General features: G+C 37.9%; 3 protein-coding genes across 3 annotated transcripts; 2 read left to right on the top strand and 1 right to left on the bottom strand.

Annotated features, from left to right (window-relative positions):
* Positions 1-1,124: 1,124 nt before the first annotated feature.
* PP2-A15 (phloem protein 2-A15) lies at positions 1,125-4,499 on the bottom strand. Its single transcript, XM_086654484.1, has 3 exons — positions 3,858-4,499; positions 3,560-3,678; positions 1,125-1,856 (listed from the first exon to the last, which is right to left on the bottom strand). Exons 1-3 carry the CDS (start codon positions 4,170-4,172, stop codon positions 1,397-1,399), a joined length of 894 nt encoding a protein of 297 aa, XP_086510610.1. The 5' UTR covers positions 4,173-4,499; the 3' UTR covers positions 1,125-1,396.
* Positions 4,500-17,518: 13,019 nt separating this feature from the next.
* On the top strand, positions 17,519-20,690 carry LOC147568035 (UDP-D-apiose/UDP-D-xylose synthase 2-like). Its single transcript, XM_086654485.1, has 9 exons — positions 17,519-18,049; positions 18,142-18,234; positions 18,325-18,432; positions 19,204-19,318; positions 19,417-19,550; positions 19,644-19,745; positions 19,826-19,918; positions 20,010-20,145; positions 20,236-20,690. The coding sequence occupies exons 1-9, from the start codon at positions 17,606-17,608 to the stop codon at positions 20,349-20,351; spliced, it is 1,341 nt and encodes a 446-aa protein (XP_086510611.1). The 5' UTR covers positions 17,519-17,605; the 3' UTR covers positions 20,352-20,690.
* Positions 20,691-24,781: 4,091 nt separating this feature from the next.
* On the top strand, positions 24,782-25,192 carry LOC147568036 (uncharacterized). Its single transcript, XM_086658916.1, has one exon. The coding sequence runs from the start codon at positions 24,782-24,784 to the stop codon at positions 25,190-25,192; it is 411 nt and encodes a 136-aa protein (XP_086515042.1).
* Positions 25,193-26,806: the final 1,614 nt, after the last annotated feature.

Genomic DNA, 26,806 nt, shown 5'->3' on the forward strand with positions numbered 1-26,806 from the left:
CACCTCTTTTTAATATGCCTTCTACCAATTTCTTTAGCCCATTGGATTAGTTTCTCACGGAGATTCGAACACATGAGACTCGTATAATAGTTTTAGATGTAAAAGAAACCTGTTTGTAGTAATTTTTCAAAAAACCAAAAAACTCAGATTTCTAAGCTAGGTTGTTTTCTTTATTTTTGTGTTGTCAGTTCTTTTGAATTTTTCCTCAAAACAATTTGTTCTTTGAAATTTTTGGTCAATGCTGCCATTTTTTCAAAATTTGAAGAGCCATAACACCGTAAACCTTTATCACTGGAAAGCATTTATGGGTTGTAATTTTGGATCGGAAACTAAAATAAAGAAAATGATTTGACATAAAAATATAAGTCTACAATGTTTATCAACCGAAAAGTTCAGATTGGGCAAACTCCTTTCAGCCAAATGGCCCAAATCAGATTTAGACAAAAAAAAAAAAAAAGATACAACTTAAATCAGACTTGAAAATAGACTTCTAAATCAAACATGAAAGACAAATGACCAAGAAGAATACGAAGAAGGTGTCAAGGGGCTTCAAGATTTCATAGAAGACAAAAGGATTAGGTCCTGAACATGCTCTTATAGAGGGCGTTGTTAGTTGGGTTTTAGGCCCATTACCTTGGCCGGTTTAATTTTGGTGGTTATCTTGCTTTATCACATATCCATGATGTACCAATGTCTTATAACGACTATCGTGTCTTCATATGAGATTTCATACATGGACTTACTAAGCTTACACACGCCCACACATATAAGTTTATGATGACATGAGATTTTTGTATGGATTTCATAGAAGACAAAATGATTAGGTCCTAAACATGCTCTTTATACAGCCCCCACCAAATCAAAGTTGTTAGTTGGGTTTTAGGCCCATTACTTTGGCCCTTAAGGGTTTAATTTTGAAGGTTATCTTGCTTATCACATCTTCATCATATCCAAGAAAATCATAACAGATCATATCTTCATATGTGATTTTATATATGGCCTTACTAGGCTTACACACACATAAGTTTATGATATTGACATTAACATGAGATTTTTGTATAGATTTTATGCATATAATAGTGTAACATAAATGCATTTCAAGACTAAAGAACAAATGAGATCTCTTGCAGCAATAAACTCTAAAGTCTAAACCTTAGATGCTTTACATTTTTCACCAACATCAAGAAAATCCAGTAAGAACAAGAGGATACATGAAAACGAAATGAGGAACTATTTCAAGTTACAAAAATCATCAAGAGGGACATGTAAATACAATGACAACTAAATCCCTGCACAATGTACCAAGTTTGTATGTATGAAAAACAAACCCTTTCAGTTTCGGGAGGCGAAAATATCAAAGCAACCAAAAAATACACTCACATTTTTTCATTCTTTGCTATTTCAAAACTTCTCTTCTTCTCTCTCTCAAATCACTTGGGAAGATATACACAGAATCTAGACATAACCCGCCTTTTGAGTGAGTACAATCGATCTGCTTCATCGAAAACCTAATTTCCTTCGTGGGTTCTGATTCTGTCACTATGAATTCCCCTACCTTGTATTCTATCCAGCATCCACGTTTTTGGTTTCCATTATAATCGTCCCTTTCAGACTCGTCTAAATAGCATTCACAGGTTGCTTGTTGACCATCTGAAGTTGATAGCTCAAATCGAACAGGTTTTATATCCCATCCATGGGTTTGCTCGTAATTACAGACACGTCTTCCCAGTCTTCTTGAAAATTTTCCAATGTGAAGTCGGAATGTCAGTGCATATATACCAGCAGGAAAAGGAAACCTCACTGTACCATCTACTTCAAACCACCATATTTGCTGGAGAAAAGCAACCACATTGAACCTGCAAAGTCGTTGGAAAATGAACCAACATGTTATAATCATCAATCAAAATTTGGTAAGTTAGTTAAAGCATTATAATTATAAATGAAACAAACAAAAAATCTATCATGAACTGAAAAGTTCCCCTTGTTATACTAGAAAAGGGGTCTCAGTAACAACTTATTTGGCTTGGTAGTCATCTTAAATTCTTCTTGTTAATATACTCTTTCAGATACTGGAAGAGAAGGAAACCTGACATTTACATCTCAAGTTAACCTAATGTTGCAGCTGTTCTAAAATTCATGAAGCTAAAGGAAATAGTTTTAACATGCTCGACAAAATTGAAGAACAGACAAATCCTGGTAGCAGGCCAGATTTTAGAATCGTAGCTTTTCTCATGTTAACATATAAAAGAAACACCACAAAATGCATGAGTTTCTGATAACATGAGTTTCGTCTCAAAAATATATCAGTTTTGCTATTGGTATTGTTTTAGCAGGAGCAAAGGCTTCTTGGAAAATATGAGTTTCGTCTAACAGTGGTTCATCGGAACTGCTGAATTGCCAACTATCTAGTACTTCTTATTGGTCTATGACGTCAGAAGCCAATTAACTGAACCGTGAGAAGGATCCTAAATATGCCATCTGCGAAAGCAGATAGTGACACGAGGATAAACATTCATCAACCGATAATTAATGCAAATAAGTATATCCAAGCCTAGTATTGGACGCCACTTACGGAGCACGGTAAAATCATAAAATACTTCTAGTATATGATGAGTTATTCTCCTCGGAGAAAATGAGGAAAATGGATGATTAGAAACTGGCATATAATGAGAAGAGAAGAAATACAAAAAAAATACGAAGAGATTTGTGCTTAAAGATTTTATTGTCAAAACCATTCAGAATATGCTCCTAATACATGGATGCAAGTAGGACAAAAAACAAACTGAAAGCACTTCATCTGACCCAGCAAACTATTGCTCATTTTTCAATACAAGATAATCTAATCCATTTATATTTTAAACCAAAAAGCAAGGGACTGGGTGTCCAACAATTACGTTTCAAATGCTCCACCACCACCACCATGTCTTTTACCACAATCTGCCACCCCTTGGCACTTCACCTTGATGTGTTTTAGTTATGCACTCTCCTCATCTCAAAAGAAACACAAAACTCACTTTACAAGATCCTTTCTACAGTCTCTCTAGGAAGGATTTTCGTTAAAAGGAAACGCCTAACTAATTCCACAGTCCAAAATCTAAAATATTCTTCTAGAATGCATGCTACCCACCGTTACCTGTAACCAGTTTCAATGATCTTATCCCCCTAATGCTCTGTACTTAAGATAAGATATTCCGAGTGAATTAGATGGGTTGCTTCTAAGCATCAAAGAAGCTACTAAAATCTAGTAAACCAAACAACATTCAATCCTTTGGATTGCTTCTATGCATCAAAGAAGCTACTAAATCTAGTAAACCTAACAATATACAATTCTTTGAGCTGAACCCGCTACCTCACAAATCTTAAGTCCCATAGTATTACACCTATTTAAAGCTTCAAATCTTTTTTGCTAGCATTGGTCAAAAACTGGATATGGAACATCATAAATGAAAAGTTTTAGGGTTTTGTGTGGATGAAACACTAGATGAGTTAATTCCATCTAATAACCACTACGCAATTTCTTTACAAGAAATTAAAGAAAGAACTGAAAATTGAAACTAACCTTGATTCTTCAGTAGGAATCCAATTCCAATATCTCCGATCTTCAATCCCTGTTATTGCCATAGCCTTAGCTGAAATTGCCATACAAACTCCTCCCGTAACCCTATCCAACCAAACTTCCTGCAAAATCACCCTAAATTACATAAACCCTAATAAAGAAACTAAAAGCCCTTGTTCAAATAACAAAAATTACTTGTTCAAAATACAATTAGAAGTCACCCAAATAGGTCTTACAAATAACAAATTGAGCATTAACCCTAAAACCCTAAAATTAATACAATAAAATTGAGAAAACCTACCTTGTTGCCATCATCAAAAGAGACGGAACGAGCAAGAAGAGCAAATATATCTTTCTTTGACAGATTTTGATGATGATCAGAAGGCAAGAACTCTAAAAGATCTTGATAATTTGAAGGTAATTTTGATTCCCAAACGGCATCTGAAGAAGCAGCACCACGAAAAGCACGATTCAGGCGAGCCAAATTACATATCTCTGGAGGCGATAAGTACATGAATACACACGCTACGCAACTCTCTGGTATATCACCTAATCCTGGACCGATTGTCGAACCATTCCATCCTCCTTCCGTTAGGTTAGAGAGCGATGCTCCCATGGTTTCTCTCTCTATCTACTTTGTCTCTCTCTTTCTCTGATTTTAAGTTATCGTCCTCTCATCGCCACCGTTGTTGTTGTTGGTGGTGGCGGTGGACCGGCGTCCGGCGGTGGTGGTGTTGATGGTGACGGCGGCGATGATTCGTCGGTGATTTTCTCTCTCTAAAAAGAAAAAGCAAAGCGTTGATGGAGGGAAACGGGGAAATGGACAGAGATATTGTGGATGAGGTGCGGGAAACAGCTGGTTTTAGAGAGAGAAAATGAAAATTGAAAGAGAGAGAATCTTTATAAATTCAATCTCGGGTCCGAAAATTAAAACTTTTTCATTTTTAATGAAATAAAACGAATAATTTTGTATTAATAATCAAATACTGGTTTTCTTAAATTCCACGTCTTCTCTGTGGTCTTATCACTGTTGAATGATAATTAATACAACCTTTTTTTTTTTAACTTAATTAATACAACCTAGAAAGTGATAAAACTAATTTAAAAATAAATTTATTATTATCATTATCTATGTATTATTATTAGATTAGAATTAACATAATATTCGAGCTTTTAACAGGAAAAAAAAAAAGGCAAGTGGTTGGCTACAGGGGCACCCATAATAGGAGAATGGGTCTCTAAAATTTTGAGGATCACATGTACTAATTGGAAACAATTCAAGAAACTTGATACATAGTTTATTTATTTATTAATTAATATTACCTAAGTAAATTAATTAGGTTTGTTATAAGACAAAAAAAAAAAAGTTAGTAATCCTCTTCATCTCTTGTGGATGAGGTTTGAAAAACTTAAAGAAAACAAAGAATTTCAAGGTAAAGGTAGAGAAGCATAGTCTCTCCATTAAGAATGTTTACCATAATTCTTATTTCGTTCGAATTATAGGTTTTAATATATCTACATAATAAAACAGAAGGGAAAACGTTCACTAGGACAAAGATTCTTTTTTAATAAAGGATATTTCTAGAAATTATTCCTAAAAAATTAAAAAATATTGTATCTCTTAGAAATTATATAATCTATTTAAAAAAGTAATCATATCATTCGTATAAATAAATAAAAAATTTAAGAAAAAAGAAAACAAAAATACAAGGATTAGAAAAATGAAATTGAAATCTTCTCTTAATAAAATAACTAATTTAAAAAAAAAATGAAACAAAAGAAAATAAACAATACGCATATACTAAAAAGTTAAAGTATCCATAACAAAGAGCAATAATAAATATGGAAAGTCGAGTGACACGTTTGGGAGGGACCACTAGGATAATACTATAGGGCGCCTATAGAGACACTGGAATAAAATTTCGTCAAATTCGATTGATACAACTGTTCGTATGTTTATAAATAAGACCGTCAGTCCAAAACATCTTAGCCTCATAACTATTATATAAATTGATATTGATTTATTCTTATTCTTTTTCCTTTTATATATTGGAGTCATGTGGAGCCATAATATGTTGTATGGTATCCAACAGTATTTATAGGTTCATATAGTTGTCAAAACTGTCTTTCATGCAGCCCCTTTCCATCCAATTTGGTCCCACTCTACTTGGTTAGCCCCATTAATTTCATTTATATTTGGTGAAAACATGTGTTTGTGCTGTTAGTTGGAATAGGGGTGCCACAAGTACAGATTTTCTTTGACGAAGCACAACGTTTAGTCAATAAAAATGGGACCCCAAATTGGTTACACGGCAAACCTCGGGTCAGTCTATAACCATCCACGTCCAAAAGGGTCATAAATGGAGATAGAAATACGAAAGCCTTCCACGTTGCTACTTCTCAGAGACGCCAAAAAAATAGAATTCACCAATTGACTCTACAAAATGATTCTACATCTACTAATGAAGGTGAAATTGTTAATGATTTTGTGAGCTTTTTTCAGAACTTATTTTAGGCAGAGCCCGTTAGCTCTCCCCCAATCGAGATTTTAAATGCATACCAAGTGCTTTCGGCTACGGATTGGGACTACATCTCTAGGGTTCCTATTGCTAAGGAAGTCAAGGATGTGGTGATGGAAATGGGCTCACTCAAAAGTCCCAGACCAGATGGACTCCCTTGCAACTTTTACCAACATGGATGGGATATTTTGGGCGATGAACTAGTTACTTACATCCAAACTGCATTTACAACAGGTGTTATTGATCCTTCTCTGAATTTCACTACTCTGGCCTTGATTCCTAAGGTTAGAAGCCCGAGTATGCTCAAGACTTTCGACCTATTTCAGTTTGCAACTCGATTTATAAGTTCATCACTAAAGTTATTGCGAATCGAGTCCGATCATACCTAGAACACTGTATTATGTACACGCAAACGCCTTCGTCCCACATACGCAAATTTTAGACAATATCATAGTCATCCGAGGGCTTTTACACTCTATGTCTCTGTCGAAAGCCCGCCCAAGGTGGATTTTCTCAAAAGATGGATATGGCGAATGCGTATGACAAGGTTAATTGGAATTTCTTGAGTTTGGTCTTAGAAGCCACGGATTTCTCAGGTAATATACTTAATCTCATCATGCCCTACATATCTACTGCACATTTTAATATCAAGATCAATGGGGGTCTCTATGGGGACTTTGTGGCTTCCCGTGGCCTTAGGTAAGGGTGTTCGTTGTCACCCTACCTATTTATCCTAGTCTCTCAGGCTCTATCTCTTTTGATTAGTCACTATGAGTCCAGGAACACTTATATGGCTTACGAAATAAATAAGCACTGCTCTAGTGTTACCCATCTTCTGTTTGCGGACGATCTTATTATATTTGGTAAAGCTTTCTCCCAAAATCTCCAAGCCGTCCTTGACATTATGCATGAATACTCCAACTTCTCTGGCCAACTTGTTAACTTTGACAAAACCTCCATTTTCTTTGGGATAGGAGTGCCCCAAGATGTTAGAGACATGTATACTTCATCTCTTCAGGTGCCGATCATGCGAACCAGGCTAAATACCTTAGTTCTTTTATCCTGAAAAAAAGAAATAGAATAGACAGTTATGCTTGATTAGTTGAGAAATTTTTGCACCTACCCCTGGTAGTTTGCAATTGATTCCTAAGCAGGTGTTAACCAGCTCGAACAATTACAACGATGTTTTTGGTAGGGTCACACGGTAGAGGAACAGAAGACATCGTGCGTAGTGATAATGTTATTCAACAAAAAGAAAATAAGGGGGAGGAAAAACTGAAAAAGATTTCATCCGTAATGATAAGGTTATTCGACACAAAGAAGGTAAGGACAAGGAAATTCCGGTAACTAAAGATGATTATGTAGTTGATTTAAATTGTTCAGAAATTTGGGAGTATTTAGATGAAGAGGTGGGTGGTCTAACGGATGCTTTGTCTTCAGATGAAGTGGAAATAGTTCATGAAAGTGCTTGGGATCGAGGTCGTTTTAAATGTGGAAAAGTTGATGGAGATGCTTAGGAAGATAGTCATGTTCCGAAAGAAGAGAAATCGGCAGTGATGATACACAAAATGGTCAACCGTTGACTAATGTCAAGAAGTAAAGAAAAGACCAAGAAGACCAACAGGTCAACCCGTCTCAAGGTAGCAGAACAGCTGAGCCCGAAAAGGTCTACCACCTAAGCCCAAATAGGGAGGTGGGCAAGAGCATCTAAGGAGCTCCAACCCTATTCTGCCTAAAATACGACAAGGTCTTGAAGGAGATGTCCTTCGACCAAAGATGCAGTGCGAGCAATTTGTCGGACAAGACAATTGGTGAAGAAGATCATCAAGTCCAGGCGATTTAGGGATCGTAGTGTTTAGCTAGAAACCAACTACGATCGTCAAATTACTATGTAATTCGCGGCTAACTTCGACCGGATCCTACATCGGCGTACACCAAAGAGTGTCAACTTGATCGGTAGATATGACTAAAGGGATGAGACATATATACATGGGTTAGACCCCTAAATATGTCCATAAGGCATAAAGAAGTTTAGGCAAAAATAGTGCAAAAGGCCCGAATAAAAGGTATTTGGGCCGGAGCATAAAAGAGATGATCTTAGGCCCAAAAAGGGGCCGACCTTGGCTGGCCGAGTGCCCTTATAGGGCCGGCCAGATCTGCCCAATTGGGCATGGTTTGGGCGGCCACAAGTTAGGGAATTGAGAAAATAGAAACTAGTTTCTATTTTTGAGTATTTCCTAATTCTTATTCAAAAGAGACTTTAGGAAACCCAATTAGGCTTGTACTCTAACTTGGGATTCTATATAATGTTTCTTAGAAGTTGAATAAGGTGTGGAGATTTCTCTAGGAGCTTTCTTACTCTCAACATCAAGTAGAGAAAGAAAAAAGAGAAAATAAATCCCAATTATCTATCTGGTCAAAGAAAAAGGTGTTCTTCATCTAACCTTCATTAAAGTTCTAGCTAAACTTGAGGAGGGAGATCAAGTTGATTGCTCGGTGTTCCAAGCAGAAGAGCTACATTTGGAGCTCTTGGTCTTCTTTATAGCGATTGGAAAGGTTCGAGAGAAAACTAACAATTAAGGTAAGGGTTATTTCCCTATGGCCCCCTACTTTGTGACCAACTTCCTACCTGGCCCCCTAAATTAGCAAAAATACCCATATGACCCCCTTTTTTCTGACACCGTTAACTTTCTGTCACTCTCTCTCCTCCATCATGTTTTCTCTCTCTGCCAAGTCACGCCACATCATATGTTACGCCACCTCATCACCTTCTCCGGCAGGGGTCGCCGACCGGCTAAATTTTCGGTCGGCGACCTTCAAACTAGAAAAAAAACTCTTCCTCTCTCTCTTTCTCTAACACTACTCCGGCGAAGGGAGACCTTCGCGCGGAGTGGTCTGTTCTTGCAGAACAGACCGAGATCTGTTCTTGCAGAACAGACCGAGATCTGTTCGTGAAGAACAGACCGAGATCTGTTCGTGAAGAACAGACCGAGATCTGTTCGTGAATAACAGACCTCTGTTCATTGAAAAACAGACCATTCCGGCGAAGGTCTTCCTTCGCCGGAGTAGTGTTAGAGAGAGAGAGAGAGGAAGAGAGAAAAAAATTAGTTTGAAGGTCGCCGACCGGCGACCTCTGCCGAGAAGGTGATGAGGTGGCGTAACAAGTGATGTGGCATTAAGAGAGAAAAAAAGATGGAGAAGAGAGAGTAACGGTGTTATAACGGAAGGGGGCCATATGGGTATTTCTCGTAAAGTGGGGGGTCAGGCGGGAAGCTGGTCACAAAGTAGGGGGCCATTAGGGAAATAACGCTGACGGTAATCTCTAACTTCTTAGTTCATCATTAGCTTATGCATGTGATCTTGGGGATACTAGTGTTAGACATTAGATGTCTGAGATTCCGCTAACAAGACTAGGAGATACCATAACCTAACAGGTTTGCCCTGGGATTCTCAAGAAGTGTAGGGGGTTCACGTAAGCAAGGCCGATCCCTTACGCTAGGGTGGGATAAATGCCCGGATACCCGAGACCCGAAGCGTTCACCGGCGCCCACAAACGATCATGGAACGTCCGCGCCCGAATCTAGGTAGACCCTGCCCGACCCGATAAATACTTGTGGGCGGACTCGGGTTGAATCCCTTACCCGTTCCCCCGCCCGAGCCCGACACCATTAGGTTAGGTCCGATGAACACTATTATTTGCCCAACCAAACTTGGCACATTTAATCCCTTAAATGCTTAACGTTTGTGGGGAACAGATCAAGTTAGCTGGTAATCTTCGTTATTGGGGTTATATAGCTTCACTCAAATATATTTCTCACACTGATTACTTAGTGTGGGACTAAAGTTTTCTTTTAGAGAGAACAAAATGCCTAGGTTTCTTCATCCCACATCGATGACTTTGAAGAGGAAGACTGGGCAGAGATGTATTAAAGTGGTTTTGGAAGATAGAGTCTCTTAGACCCTTTAGTCCCACATTGGCTCTTATGAAATAAATGAGAGCCTAGGAAGCTTATAAATTTGAGGTCAGTGTTCCCATCTCTTTGCCAAGCTTCTATAGGTTAGTTGCCAATCAAACCTCAACATTAAAGCAACCTGATACCCGGTTGTCCGAGCCCGACTTACCCGCTTCATTCAATGGGCATGGGCGGGCTTTGATCAATTGAAAACTCAAGATTACCCGCCCGATTTACCTGAGTGCCCGAAGAGCCAGTTAGGAAATCTGCTCGAACCCGAAGGCGGCCGAAGCCATGCTACCGATAGGCGTCCATGCCCGCCCGATTCCCACCCCAACCTTACGCCCTGAACATGGGAAGGTATAAGCATGAAACATGCTTACTGACTTAATCCCGAATCATCCTAAAGATCTCAGTCAGCTACGATCCTAAGTGTTTAATTAACCTGGGCTTCAAGAGTCTCAAAGGAGGAAACATCTCCTAGAAGATCTATCAACTCGGCATGATATCTATGAAGTATCCTTGAACATAGGAACTTCTAAATATCCAAGATACGATATAAACTCAAAACGAAACCCTAAATATCTCAACTACTAAAGATTAGTCTCAATCCCAAACGGTGGATCAAAACAACTTCATCTACACCGTCTATCACAGTCGGTCCATGGTAACCTATAAAAGGGCATCACATCACCTTCAACAAGGTATGTTCCCCAAGGATCAACCAATACTCAATCTTTAAACTGCAAAGAAAATCTGGTTATCTTGAGCGTCGGAGAGGTTTCTGAACTCTTTGTACGTTTTCCCCCCAGGTTTCCAAGAGCAGGATCGGAAGCTGGAGAACAAGTATCGATCGTTCAGATGGAGTATCAATCACTCAGATTCAATCAGACGCGATTCAACATCACAGTCTCTATTTCCTGACTGATAAACAGAATTGCCATTTTTGACATGAGCAATTGGCGCTAGAAGGAGGGTTGAACTCTAGTAAATATGATCAATTCGGTAATCCGAACCCTTACTCAATTCTTTTCCAGAAGTACCTTTACTATTTTCTGCTTCAACAATGCCTTCAAAAGAGGATACCCCCTTGAGCGTGAAATCGGACGTTCCCTCGTAGAGGAATTAAGAGTTGAGGTCGGACGCCTCAAAGCCGAAAAGCTTCGTGATGACGAAAACTCATAAAGCCTTCGTGAAGACCTCCGCAAAGCTAAAGAGGAGGCAAAATCAATTCAGAGAGAACGGGCGGCTAGAGAAAAGATGGAGAAGGTGAAAAGTCTCTCTTGGAAACTCTTCTCCACACCAACAAGCGCATCGCAATGAGGACTGAACAGAGGCTCTCAGACAGCTCGATAAAGAAAGAGAGCTAGACCAGGCAGGGATGCTGTGTGACGCCCCGTGTCCCAAAATAGACACGACCACGCCCCGGGTCCCAAAATAGACACGACCACGCCCCGGCAATTCACAGACAAGACAAAAATTCGGCAGAGTCTCCTCTGTAAATCGAACCGGTCGTACCTGTAAAACCTGTCATGCAAACCATACATTCGCATACACAGAAATATACTATAGAGCGGAAGTTAAACAAACTCAACTCAGTTTCGGATCGAAACCCGAACCACGGAAAGAACTACAAAAGCCTCTTACACATCAATACAACTTATAAACAACTCTAAGTGTTATTTATGTACATATTCGGGTTTAGTTCTGCAATAACTACATAACTTTAAAATAATGGAAAGCCAATAAACGACAACCGAAGAAAACAACGCAACGCCACTAGCCTCGTCAGACAAGATCACAACTTTACTTTCAGTTGTTCCTATAGTTTTTTTGACCTTGTAAGACCTTTTCTTGACCTTGTAAGACCCAACGTAAAAGTTGGTAGGTTTATTCTCTGATTCGTCATAAGCCCTTTCTCTTGAGGTCATGTTGGAAAATCTTACCTCCACTGTTGTTTGTTTCTGCCCAACTCACCCCTCTTTCTCTTGTTTATCCCTCTTGAGCTTTTCCTTAATCAAATCGTGCTCAAAACCCTCTTGAGCTTTTCCTACATCTACGTGCCGCGTACCTCTGATCTATAAGGTGGAAGACTAAGTCTAGTTAATACCATTCCAACTAAGGGTTATTGGCTATCTCTTCATTTTTATATGAGATTCTTATTAAGTCAGTACTCGACGTACTGTTTGAAAGTTATCTATATAAAGAGCTTCATAATTAACAAGAATTTGAAATAAATTCGGAGACGAAATTCTTTTACTTGAATTTCATCAACTTATTTATTCTGGTACATGTAAGAAACTAAAGAAGCAACAAAAAACATGGAAGTGAGGATGAATAGATCTGATAGAAGTATATTCATTTTACCAAGAAAACAAAATGTGATAGAATAAAGTGGTGTGGGTTTTCTTTGAATATCCCTGCCTGGCTGCTAGTTTTACGGTTTTGGATTTTTATTTGTAAGATGTTGGGGGCAGACCAGCTTGTAATCTTGCACATGCTTGATATCCCACCAGCTGCAGAAGCCTTGCACGGGGTCAAAATGGAGCTTGTCGATGCTGCATTTCCCCTTCTTAAAGGATTTGACTTTGAAACATGCCTAGGCGAAGCTACAATGGTGAATCCTCGAAATATTTGTTTGAGTTGATGGGCCATAAATGCTAATAACTGTCAATCTATTAGTAAGTTGGTTCTTTTAGTTTGATAAGTTGGTCAAAAGATTGATTGTTTTGTGGTTTTGAACTGTCTTAGTGATTTCAATTAGACTTCTTGCTTTGCTTTAACTAAACCCAGACAATTGAGTTGCTAGTAAAATCCTTGGAGGTTTGAGCATTATAGTCAAGTACGCCAATGGTTCCACATTTTTAATCTCTAAATTGGTGTTATTTTGTTCTTTGCAGACCGAGCACGAGGCTCAAAGGCTACAAAATGTTGAATTAGCTAAGATGCAAGGAGTCTTCCTCAAGAGAGGAGCATTATATCAAACCGTTTATGATGCTCTCACTAATGCTGCAAAAAGAATCACAAAAAGGAGAAGAAAAGTGCAAACCTGCTAGAATTTTCTCGTTTCTTCGATCTATTTTTGACTATGTATAGTTGTATTTCCTTTGTTAGCTTCAAACTGCAAAAATGGTAACTATTTGATTATGAATTTGGTTTATCCTATTTCTTGTATATGTTGCCCTGCCTCCTATTAGGCCTTGAGTTTCCAACCGTTGGGTCCTCCGTATGTATATTTTGTATGACTTCCAAAATTCTTCTATAGATTGTTGCAAACACATGTTTGCAGATTTTGTCTGCAAACACTTGTTTGCAGAACTTGTCTAAAAACACTTTTTTGCAAAACATATTGTTGCAAACACATATTTGCAGAACTTATTTGCAAACACTTGTTCTGCAAACACTTGTTTGCAAAACATATTGTTGCAAACACATGTTTGCAGAACTTATTTGCAAACACTAGTTTGCATAATACCCAACAGACCGATTGTAATAAATTATTGATTGTGCATTGATGATGGACCCAACATATGCAATGTTTGCAAATCATGTTTGCAGTTTATATTATGCAAATACATGTTTGCAGTTTACATTGTTGCAAACACGTTTGCATAACAGATTGTTGCAAACACGTTTGCAGAAAAATGGAAGGCTTTTTTTCTGATTTTTATTTTGAAAAAAAGTATTCAAAGTGGATCTTGTTAGAAAGCTAATGAAAAATCATCTCTAAATATATAATTTTTATAGAAATCCGACATCTCAAACAAAAGTTATATCGATTTAAAGTTTAAAGAAAAAAATAAAAGAATTTAGTTACACAAAATGACAAAAAGGAGTATTTTAGTATTTGCACACTTTTTGACCTGAATAATAATTTTGAAATGTTTTGTGCTTTTATGAGACAGACCGAAAGAATGTGTTGTTGATGGTTGTCTAGTTGCAGTGGCTACTCTAAAAAAACAAAAGAAACTCTCTATCTCTCTAAAATTACCATCTTTTTCACATGTTGTTGCCTCTCTCTCTCTTTCCAGGTTTCTTTCTCTAACTAAAAGCCAACCTGAGTGAGGGTAGTCCATTTTTCCTTCCTCGAGGTTAGACGCTTTCCTTGTACACCATTATGTGTAGAATTTGTTCCACTGTCGGTGCATACTCAATTAGTACCTGTCAACTCCATCTGAACCCCACATTCTTTACCTACACCCCACCACTTTATCCGTTAAATTCCATCTTAACTAATCTTTATTCCCCATCAAAATTGTATTACGGCATCTTAGTAGGAGAAATTTAACATCATTTGCTCTTCAATTGTAACCATTATAGTATTCCTCTTTTGATTTAAAAATTACAGTACATCTTTTTTATACTTCAAGATATAAGAATACCTTTATTGGTTTTTGCATACGAAAGTGTTATAGTCACAAAAGATTTCACAAAAGAAGTCACAAAAGAAGTCACTCAGTTGATGTAGCAGTTGTGATTTTTTTTTTTTTTTTTAATATTTTTCTCTTTGCTCTCTCATAATCTTTGTCGATATGCCACTAATGTTTGTAAACCAATCTTAATTTATAATTCTTTATCTTTTTCTTATTTCGTATTAGTATTTTTTTCTACTTTATTAACAATATTTATCTAACATTTAAGAATAATAAACCACAATAATTTGACCCAAAAGAATTTGTGAAACCGTAAACAAATTTTTTTAGTTCTAATTGTTCTATGTGGTTTAGGTTAAAACTAATATATAACCAATCTCAAAGAAAACTTCTTGATCTATGTTATTCTTTCTACAATTTTTAATTCGTGCACATTCAAAAAATTCAAATATAAATTTAAATGATAAACTAAATGAAAAATTAAAGATTAAAAGAAAGATTATTATTTGAACTACATATTAGAGATAATTTCAAGAGGGAATCGAAGTTGGAGGGTCATGAGAGCGCGAGGGGTCGAAAAAAAAAATGTATATTAAGGATAGAGTTGTTTTCGTTATTTTAAGTGGAAAATGAGTGTTTCACTAATTCTTTAGGGAGTCCCCTAATTAAGTGGAAAATGAGTGTTTCACTAATTCTTTAGGGAGTCCCCTAATTGAACACAAGTGAGGAGGACTAATGGGGTATTCTCCTAATGTGTACTAGTTTAGAATCAGTAGCACATCAATGTAAATAGAATATCTCATTCAGGTTAAAGTTTAGGATGTACTTATTTTTGTTATTGATGTGAAATTAACAGCTTGAAGACATTAGACAAACAGCTCATGTTGTATAGGTCAGTCCACTCAGTCACATGCAGTGTACATCATCCTGAATGATGGAATGGAAAAGTAAAGACCCTTTTTGATTAGTTATGTGGAAATTTAGCCCCAAAACTAACTTTTACTTCGAATTTGCTCTCCTGATTTTGTCTTATTTCTAATTTAACCCTTTCATTTCCTCTTCATTTTGGAACATTTAAGCAACATTTTCTTTTACTTTTCAAAACTGTCTTGGTAATCTATGTGTTTGCGTGTTTCCTCACTCTCTCTATTCCTCTCTTATATTTCCCAATTTTATTTTTTTCCTTAGTCGGCTATCCGCTTTTCTTCTCCGTTTCACTCTAACTTGTATTGATTTTTACCAATAGATGAAAATACGTAATTTTATTGAGATTTTCTAAATCAATAGATTACAAGTATATCATTAGTTTTGATCTAAAGGAGGAATCCTCCCTTTTCTGTTCAAATTTGTTGGGACTAAAAAGTAATTAGAGTAATTAGGCTTTCTTTAATCAATAATTAACGAAGTCAAAGATGTAAAAAGATACTGAAGAAGAGAAAAAAGAAAAAAATGATAGTAACTCGGCGCAATTTCCTAAAGCAAAAAATGAAGAGTTAACAGTTGTGAAACTATTAAGAGAAAAAAGTCATACAAAGAGTTTGACAAATGAAGAGTCTAAAAGAATTATTGGTTGCCATAAGAAAAGTAGCCTTAATTAATAAACACTAATTTTGTTATGTTCCTAACTTGTGACCAACTGTCGATTTGGCCTCTAGTTACGTAGTGGTCCTTAGTGTACAACTTCATAAACTGTTGCAAACCAATCTTCACTTTCTCTATATTTGACTTTTCTGTTGCGCATTGTACACAATCTTTATAATGGACGAGTTATCTTTACTATTTTGTTTTAAATGCAACAATATATGTTTGGAGAGTGATCGACTTCAAGTTAAACTCTTAAAGATTCTCGATTCATCTTCATTCAATTGAGCCGCATATGAATAACTAATGAGATTCTTCTCAAGTTGGTGGTTGTGATGTCCGTCGATCAATAATCTACTTCTTACGAAGTGCGACATATTTTATTTTTACAACAAAAAAACAATTACATTTAGAAGAACCCGTACGCATCTTTTTTTACTAGGAACTATGCTAGAAACTCAATTTACTGATTTGTGGCTACTGAATTTACCACTTCATTAACTTTCGCATCTTTTTCATAATGACAAAACTTACGTCACTATACTAATCTATGACCACATCACTCGAATCAAACAACTGCAACATATAAGAAAATACATTATCTTCAAACAATTATCAATTCATTCATGTAATGGTAATAATAAAACGAATTCATACCAGGTTTGTCGGAAATAAATGTGATACATCCAATCTCGTCGCCGAACTTATATGTTTGGGCATCGAAGGATCATTTAAGCCAAATTGAAGAATCTGAAATAATACGTACACAACGGAAGAAATCAGAATCTGAAATAAATCTATGTAACAGATTTGACAAAAACACAATCATCTGTGAAACAAAGAAAAAAATTGCGGGATAAGAAGCTGAAATTTCGTGCGCTAGTATCCCATAAAACTTTTCGTGAGGCATTATTCCACGAAATATTTGTGCTTTAGAACCCGCGAAATAAGTCGTGGTGTGTGACTCGCGAATTCGCTTTACTGTTCCATTATTCCACGAAACTATTTGTGCTAATAGAACAGTAAAAAATATTTGAATGAATTATCATTTTATAAAATTAAGAAACCTTTTTAGGCATCCAGAGACAATACTTCTTCCAACACTTTCTTCTTGTCTTCATCTTTTTCAAAGCTTGTTCATCTTCAGAATCATTTCTGGCACATTCCTATTCTTCATCATTGAAGTTTGTTCATTTAAGCTTTAAGATCATAAGTATTTTAAGCTTCTTCTTCTCGTCATTAAAACTTAAACACATGGAGAAAAAACCTACTCATCTGCGAAACTATTTATACTTTATTGATCCTCTAAAAATTTGTGTTTTTTAACTCCTATAATTGGAAGCCTATAGAAAAAAGAAGATTTGGTTGATTTCTTTATGCCCGAAAAAACATATCTTACTGACTTACCCTAGACAACCAAATTTACTCTAGACAAACAAGAGAGCTGCCCCCTAAGGGTCGGTCTCCCCGATTGCTGCTAGCAGCGACCTTCGCACTTTACGACCCAAAACCAAGGTAGCTATTGTTACGTATCTCGAGGAGAATCGAGATGTAGTGAGGGAGTACGATGCTCTCGCGGAGGACAACAATCAACTGGTCATGCAAATAATAGATGCGGTCTGAATGGGTAGAGAGAGAGAGAAGTGGCGGTGCTCCAATAATCTACTACTCCGCGTAAACCTCACTTCTTTAAATTTAATCCCCTCCAATTCTTCTCTTCCCTGGAATTTCTCTCTTTCTCTCTCTAAATTTCTTCATCTCCCCGCGCACATTACACATTTGACGAACACCGTCGGCAAAATGTCGGCAAGAGTAGATCTAGATGGAAATCCGATCAAGCCAATGACGATCTGTATGATCGGTGCTGGTGGATTCATCGGTTCTCATCTCTGCGAGAAGATAATGTCGGAAACTTCTCATACTGTTTTAGCTGTTGATGTTTATAATGACAAAATCAAACATCTTTTAGAACCTGATACTTTACCTTGGTCTGGAAGGATTCAATTTCATAGAATCAATATTAAACATGATTCTAGACTTGAAGGACTTATTAAAATGGCAGATCTGGTACTTTATCTTCTTGATTTGATCTTCTTCTTTCATTCTCGTTCTTGATTTGTTTGATTTTGTTAATTTTGATGTGCTTTTTTGTGGTGTAGACGATTAATCTAGCTGCGATCTGTACACCGGCGGATTATAATACTCGTCCTCTTGATACAATTTACAGTAATTTCATTGATGCACTTCCTGTGGTAAGATTTTGAAGATTTGATCAAATCTTGATGAGATTTTGACGGATTATGAAATTCTGATTTTGTGTAAAATTTGTGCAATTGAATTAGGTTAAATACTGTTCAGAAAACAACAAACGTCTTATTCATTTCTCTACCTGTGAAATTTATGGTAAAACAATTGGAAGCTTTCTACCAAAGGATCATCCTTTACGCGAGGTAACCTTTTTGGTCTTTCTTTACTTGTCGGCATTGTTTATTATCTATTTTTTTAATTGCTTTTCTTGCAAGTTATTTGATTATGATCTTTAAATAATCAATTTGTGGGGGATATTTACTTGATTAGAATTGAGTGGTAGTGTTTATAAATTCTAGGAAAAGTTGAGTTTTGGGAATTGTTTAGATGCATGAGATATTACTACTAGCTATCTATCATTTATAGATCACACTTCCCGAATTCAGTATCCGAAATAGTAATATAATTTATTTATGAATATTTATAAGATCGAAGATATGCTTGTGAGTTGACTTAGTTTGAATAGCCTAAGTTGGATTTTATAAGTTACCGCCATTTTCGTCACATGTATTTATGTGGGTGCCCGTTTGTGGAGTGTGCTCATTTAGTACATGTGGAAGATAGCGAGTATATTTCATTTTTAACCATCGATGATGTGAAGGAGAATTGAGGTCTAGTTAGTACTAGGAGACAATTGATGGTCTTGAAGTGTCTATATTAGATGGTACTCAAAGATCATGACATTTTCATTTCTGCAACTTACGGAGGCCCTGTCTACGTTGGTAATTTGGTGTATCTTGTCACGTGTGGACCTGTTTACCCAAGTTTTTTTCGTTCATTTTATCATTCCATCTCTTTGTTAATGAGGAAATAAGAATATTTGAACGTGTAGTAGTTCGCTGTTGCCGTACTACATTTTCTTTATTCTTTTATGAGCTCTCATTTAATTAGATTTACCCTTAATGACGCATCAGGATCCTGAATTCTATGTATTAAAAGAAGATGCCTCCCCTTGCATTTTTGGCCCAATTGAGAAGCAGAGGTGGTCTTATGCATGTGCCAAACAGTTGATCGAGCGGCTGATTTATGGTGGGTTATAGCTCATTCATTTGTTTAACCTAATTTAGATCTCTTAAATGTCAACCAAGAACACCGGACACTCACCCTCTCTTTTAATATGCTTACAGCTGAAGGCGCTGAAAACGGTCTTGAGTTCACCATCGTGAGACCTTTCAACTGGATAGGCCCACGAATGGATTTCATCCCTGGTGTCGACGGTCCAAGTGAAGGTGTTCCTCGGGTTCTGGCGTGTTTCAGTAATGTAAGAAAAACATTTCAATTCTGTAGATCCATATTCATCAGTTTCTATCTCTTTTGAGTTTTGAGTAACTTGTATTCTTTTACACTCTTACAGAATCTCCTTCGTGGTGAGCCACTCAAGCTTGTGGACGGTGGTCAGTCACAGAGGACCTTCATTTATATCAAGGATGCCATTGAAGCTGTTATGTTGATGATAGTATGTGAACACACGACTAATATTTTTCGATTTTGCTTTTACGATTGAAACTTGATATCTAACAAAAAATGGTTTTTCAGGAAAATCCCGCAAGAGCCAATGGGCAGATATTCAATGTGGGCAACCCCCACAATGAAGTCACTGTGAAACAACTTGCAGAAATGATGACAGAGGTTTGTACACAAGTGGTTCCTGTAGTTTTCTCATCTGCTGTTCTTTGTAGTCTGCTGTATATTAAGTGTAATATTGTTTGAAATTCTTCAGGTATACTCAAAGGTTAGTGGAGAACCCAGTATAGAAGTACCCACCATTGATGTAAGCTCGAAAGAGTTCTATGGTGAAGGCTATGACGACAGTGACAAGCGAATTCCAGACATGACCATAATCAACAGACAACTTGGTATTTCTTCAACTCCTACTATTTTTCTATTTATTCCTTGACCGATATAGAGAGATAAACGTTGACTAACGTGAACGTCTGGAATTGCAGGTTGGAACCCTAAGACATCGCTGTGGGACTTGCTTGAATCAACCCTTACGTACCAACATAGGACATACGCAGAAGCTGTTAAGCAAGCGATTGCAAAACCAATTGCATCCAGTTAGAATGATCGATCGTTTATATGTCCTAATAAGAGAAGAAACTCGTTTGGCAGATTGGAGAGGGGATCTATTCTTTTAAAGGAAATGCTTGGGGTATAGTATTATTAAGAATATGTTTCTTTTTTTGTTCTTACAAACTAATGGGGAGAGGTTCCAAGATTCGGTAGTCATGTATTAGAAATTTGTAGTTCTAGGGGTACTGGGTCTGTTATAGTTGACGAGTTAAACTTCAAAAGTCGTCGTTCCTTTCTTCCTGAATCCTCCTCTCAAATCTCAATAGGAATGTGTTGTATTCATTTGATCTGTTATCTTTAAATCCATTTAAAGCTAATGTCTGTTTCATTGTGCTTGTTTGAACAGGAGTATATATATATATATATAGATATATATATATACATTAAATTCTGCATACAACATTTTTGTGCTTTTATAAATGAAAATAGAATAAAATCAAAATAACCAAGTGAAGGACCTGGAGGTTTTTTGAGGAGAGAGAGCGCAGTGATGCCAGCCACGAAAACTCATCCCTTTCCTTTTCACCTCTAGATCCCCAATTCAGAAACCCTAATCGATGTTTCTCCAAACCTAAATCCTTCCCCATTAACTATCATAAGAGCATTAAAGGAGTCCCAACTACTTCCTTATCTCAAATCCACACTAACGACAACATAAATCTTTTGCTAAGCACGCGATTTTGGTTTCCCTAGACAAGAACTCTAGGGATTGGGGGAGCCTCACATCGGATTTCAGCTCGAGGAACAATCAATGCCAACTCCAAGACAAGGTAACAGTTGGTTTCAAACACTTCTTTTTGCAGGTAATTGTGGGCAGCCTTCTTGCGGTTGTATCCCTTTCTGCCTTTTCGTTAGCTGCCACCTTTCCCTTCTGTCTCTTTAGGTTTTCTTTTGTCTCTGCAGTGATTGTTCTCTCTGTGGGCTGCCTTTATATTTTTGTTGTCGTCACTCTTCATGTACCCATCTCTAATAAATTCTAACCACACCCCAATGGACCTGGCTGTCTTGGCCTGGAACGTCAGGGGGTGTGGTAACTTTGCCAAAAGAAAACACTTGAGGCGTCTCATTAACGAAAAGAACCCGGAGTTCATTTTCTTATCGGAGACAAAATGTATTAACACCAACCTAGCAAGATTCCTAATCTCAATAATATTTACGATAAACATGTTGTTGACCCTATTAACAAAGCCGGTGGGCTTGCCCTGTATTGGTCCCCAACTACACTCTTGATATTTTATATACAGACCAAAACATGATTCATGCTAAAGGCACCCAAGTTGATAATAACAGTCACATCTATATAACGGGTTTCTATGGGTGTCCTCACAACAACAACAAAATGAAACCCTGGGAAACTCTGGCTAGAAACACCCCGGAGAACCAGTATCCGTGGCTTGTCATTGGGGATCTTAACTGCATTCTGCACCCATCAGAGAAACCTGGTGGAAAGAGGCCCACAGTTCTAACATGCTTAATTGTAAGCAAACTATCAATGGGCTGGCTCTCAATGATATTGGCTTCTCCTGGTATCCCTACACTTGGTCCAACAAACAATTTAAAGGCAATCTCATTCGGGAAAGACTCGACCGCGTTCTAGTAAATCACAATTGGCTTACCATCTATCCTCATTCTAAACTCACTCATCTCCCCACTCTTGGCTCTAACCATAACCCCATCCTCCTCACCACTAAAGTCAACTTTTCTTTGGGGCGGAAACCATTCAAGTTCATCCGTACTTGGATGTCTCACCCCAAATGTGTCCAATTCATCAAAACTAACTGGATCTCGCTTTCTAATCCCATTCAAGCCAAACTGAACTCCCTGACCATCAGGCTTTCGAAATGGATCGAAGAAGTCTTCGGTCACCTGGATACTAATATCAAACTGTTCACCAACAAAATTTAAACTATTCAGGACCCGGAGGCTTTCAAAGAGACTTTCACACAGATAGAAACTCTGCTGCTTCGGTAGGAAAGTCTCTGGAAAGAAAAATCCAGAATCACTAATATAAACCTTGGTGACAGAAACACCCAATACTTTCATGCTAAAGCGGCTACCCGGAATCGAAAGAATCAAATTCACTCAATCAAGAAAGAAGACAACTCATGGACCAACGACGAGGCAAAGATCTCATCGATATTTTCCAACCATCTCCTTAATATATCCTCGACGACTGGCTCCAACCTTTCTCCCAATATTATTGAGTGCTTTTCTTCTCAACTCACCGACCTTCAAAACGATTCTTTGATCACTCTTCCCACATTGGAGGAGATCCGGAAAGCCACTTTCTCCCTCAAGCCAGGGGCAGCCCCGGGCAGCCCCGGGCCCGGATGGTTATCCCCATTCTTCTATCAAGCCAACTGGGACACAGTGCAGGAAGACATAAAGGATATGGTCACTTCTTTAGCACTGCGATCCTTCCGCCCCAGTCCAATCACACTCACATCTGCCTGCTCGCGAAAACTAAAATCCCCCAAACTCTAGCGAACTACAGACCGATTAGCCTTCTTAACACTACCTATAAAATCATTACCAAAATCATGGGTAATCGTCTCAAACTCATTTTGCCAGATCTCATTTCCCCTTTTCAGTCAGCGTATGTGTCAGGAAGACAGATCACCGATAAAATCATCATCAGTCAAGAGCTTATCCATTCGTTTAAGAAAATCAGAGGGCCAAAAACCTACTTTGGCCTTAAACTAGACATGTCCAAAGCGTTTGATCGCATAGAATGGAGCTATCTGGATAAGATCATGAACCTTATGGGCTTCTCCCCACTTTGGATTAATCTTATCAATACCTGCCTTAACACCAGCACCATGGCAGTTCTTATCAATGGTCGTCCTGGCTCAGTTTTCGACGTCAGTCGAGGGATCAGACAAGGTGACCCTCTTTCTCCGTTCTTGTTTTCCATTGCCATGGAAGGCCTCAGTCGCTCATTAGAGAATAACAATAACCAAACCCCTTTTGTCGGATTTCCCATCCCGAACTCCAATCTCACCATTAAGCACCTGTTATTCACAGACGACTGCATTATCTTCGGGCAGATTTCCCTCGAGAATATTCATAAGCTCAAATATCTTCTTTTCTAAAAACTCGCACCCCAAATTCAAAAGACTTATCATCCATAACCTCAAAGTCTACCAATCCTCCTCGGGAGATAAGTACCTTGGTACTAATCTCTTCATCGACAGAAACAAAAATCAAGCCTTCAAGCCTCTCCTTACCCAACTAAAAACAAACTCGCTAAATGGCAAACCAATCTCTCTCAAGATGGTCGCTCGATAGTTATATCGACTATCGCAGCGGCCATTCCCTGATACCAAATGCAGTGCTTTGCTATCCCTAAAGTCATTTGCACCAGCATTGAGTCCCTCGAAAGGACTTTCTGGTGGGGAAAATCCAAAACCTTCCACACTATAAACTGGTCCGCCATCTGCAAGCCTCGCAAATTAGGAGGATTAGGGTTTCGTCTCCCTCTTCTGGATAATGAATCATTCCTCAACAAACTCAACTGGCAGCTGCTCAACAACCCTCAGGTGATCTGGGTTCAAGTTCTCAGAGGCAAGTATTTCCCCAAATCAAACAAACCCACTCCTGTCAAATCGAACCACTCCTGGTCGTGGAAATCTATCAGTAAATAGTTCAGTCAAGTGGAGGGTCTTATCTTCTGGGATATTAACAGAGGTAGTCACATCAATATCTGGCATGATTATTGGATTCCCAACCATCCTCCTCCTCTCACTAATTAGAGCGACTCGAATCTTGAATGGGTTGCCCAACTTATCACTAATAATACCTGGAATATGAATTTAATTAACAAATGTTTTGACCGTGATATTTGCAGCTCAATAGCTGGTATAAACCTGCAGACAGACCAGGCAGACAAAGCCAAATGGACGCTAACAAAATCTGGTAACTTCTCGATTAAATCTATGTATAATTTTCTTAGAACAGGAAGCTCAGGACCAATGATTGACCAGAACGACTGGTTTTTTTATTCAGAATATGAACACCATTCCTCGTATAAAATTATTCCAATGCAAATGTTGCACGAATAGTTAACCAATAAAGGACAAAATCAGTAAGTAAATCGGAAACTCTTAATCTTGTATCAATTGTAATTAAAATGAAACTTTACACCATGTGATGTTACATTGTAACTACGCTAGAGCAATATGGTTCAATTTTCAGGTCAGAACAGAACAATTAAGCACGGTATATCTTTGGAACAAACAATGGAAAAATTTAGAGGAAGATACAACCAATTTATATGCCAAAATACTATGGTTCATATGGAAAGCCAGGTGTGAAAATTGCTTTTCGACCAATAAACAAACCCCTATACAGATGATCACTCGAATTAACAACTCCTCGACCATTCCACTCAAAATTGAATCTATTATAACTAACAAATGCATGTACAAACCACAACAACAAAAATGGAGACCTCCATCGACACCATTCCTTAAGGTAAATGTAGACGCTTCTTTCATCAAACTCACAGAACCATCAGGAATTGGATGTATCATTCACGATGAAGAAGTTAATTTCATCATAGCGGCAGCTGACTCAGTGCGGTGCCAAAACGCGGAAGAATGTGAAAGTATGGCGATTCACTTTAGCATTTTATGGGCCATTCAACTACGCATCCATCACGTGCACATACAGAGCGACAAACAAACCTTGATCCAGTACATCAATGACAATGGTGATGGGCTACACTGGCAATCTAAAAAGATCATGGAACAATCTTTGGCTCTTAAAGATCAGTTCACAGACATAATCTTCTCCTATGCTCCCAGGGAATGCAACGCTAAAGCTGACTAAATCAGCAATTAAAATGATCTGTTTAGAGAGGGACGCTTTTAGCCGTTTTCAATAATACGTAGGGAGGCGCCAATAGGACTATCAGCAATTAAAATGATCACACGGAATACTCTACTCAAATTTATTCAAAGTATTTTTTTCAACCTTCCTTCCTTTTGAGTTTTGAAACCCTCCGCCATGGTTTGGTTCCTCAAGAAACTCTTCTTCACATCTGTTAGATTTGAAACCCAATACTTTCATGCTAAAGCGGCTACCCGGAATCGTAAGAATCAAATTCACTCGATCAAGAAAGAAGACAACTCATGGACCAACGACGAGGCAGAGATCTCATCCATCTTTTCCAACCATCTCGTTAAATACTAAACCACATGGACTGTCGTTTAAATACTAAACAACATTTATACAATGACGAAATAACTAATTTATTTCCGATAACGAGAGTTTGTAAATCTGAGTATCTTCCGTAAACTCCTTTACTCACTCAATTTACCAGTCAAAGGTTATTCCCAGAATATACCTCATGCCTTAGACTTGTGTGTGAATTTATTCATACTTCGTCTTAGGTGACAATTTAGTTGACAACGGATGTAATCCATTTAAACTTTGCTAATTATCAATTATTTGAAGGTTGTGAGGGGTCGAATTGGGGAGTCAAGTCAAGTCAAGAGGATCGGGACGTTGACTGGAAGTCAAACCTTCACTTGTTAATAATTTTGCAGGCACCGACGACATCTTTGGGCCTAACCTGTGACAAGAGGTGAAACACACGTGTCCGTAAGATCCCTGGGACACCGGGATGGTGTCGACTTAAGGGGGTTCCGGCGGTCAAGTCAGTAAACTTGACAAATATTGAATACGAATAATAAACCAGAGATTTGAGTTATGGAGTCAAATATGTTATCTGAACAAGACGATCGTTGGGAGAGAAGGTGATACAACCGGGTGTATGCTTGCCTAATTCTTTGGTCGTGGAGTGAGATAAAGTGCTTGTACCCCTCGGTCGTGTGGAGAGAGAAAGATCAATCGCCAGCTGCTTGATCAGGTGGTCATCAGGAGAGAGAGAAAGATCACTCGTCTGCTGCTTGATCAAGTGGTCGTCAGGGGAGAGAAAGATCAGTCGCCAGCTGCTTAATCAAGTGGTACTCAGGAGAGAGAATGATAGTAGCAGTTGTTGCTCGCATGCCAAAGGTTTGGATGATCGATGTGAGAGAGAAAATAAGTGGTTAGTCGATTGCGGGTGAATTGGATGTCGTGTGTTGTTATCCGTCATTGGATTATTCAGTCGATCACTAGCTGATACTTATATAGAGTTTCGTGGTCAACAGTCCCTTTTGATCAACTATCACCTAGTGGTGAGTTGTTGCCTTGAATGTGGTAAGGCATGGAGCTATTACCATGAATGCGAATATCATAACTCCCATCCAACAGATATATTGATGATATCCTTAACTAACTATTATCTTGAATAACAATAATTCCTCAACAGGTATATGGGAAGAAGGTCTGCTTAGGAAATAACGACCAACCTTTTTGTGCAGCGCTGCCTTCTTTATCCGAGGCTGACTTCTTTGTTTAATGTGTGTGTCACCCCTGGTGCTTGAAGGTGAATGTGAC

The sequence above is a fragment of the Eschscholzia californica genome, unplaced genomic scaffold, assembly GCF_041429995.1.
Source record: "Eschscholzia californica isolate CP2 unplaced genomic scaffold, dmEscCali1.0.p SCAF_1, whole genome shotgun sequence".
NCBI classification, from domain to species: Eukaryota; Viridiplantae; Streptophyta; class Magnoliopsida; order Ranunculales; family Papaveraceae; genus Eschscholzia; species Eschscholzia californica.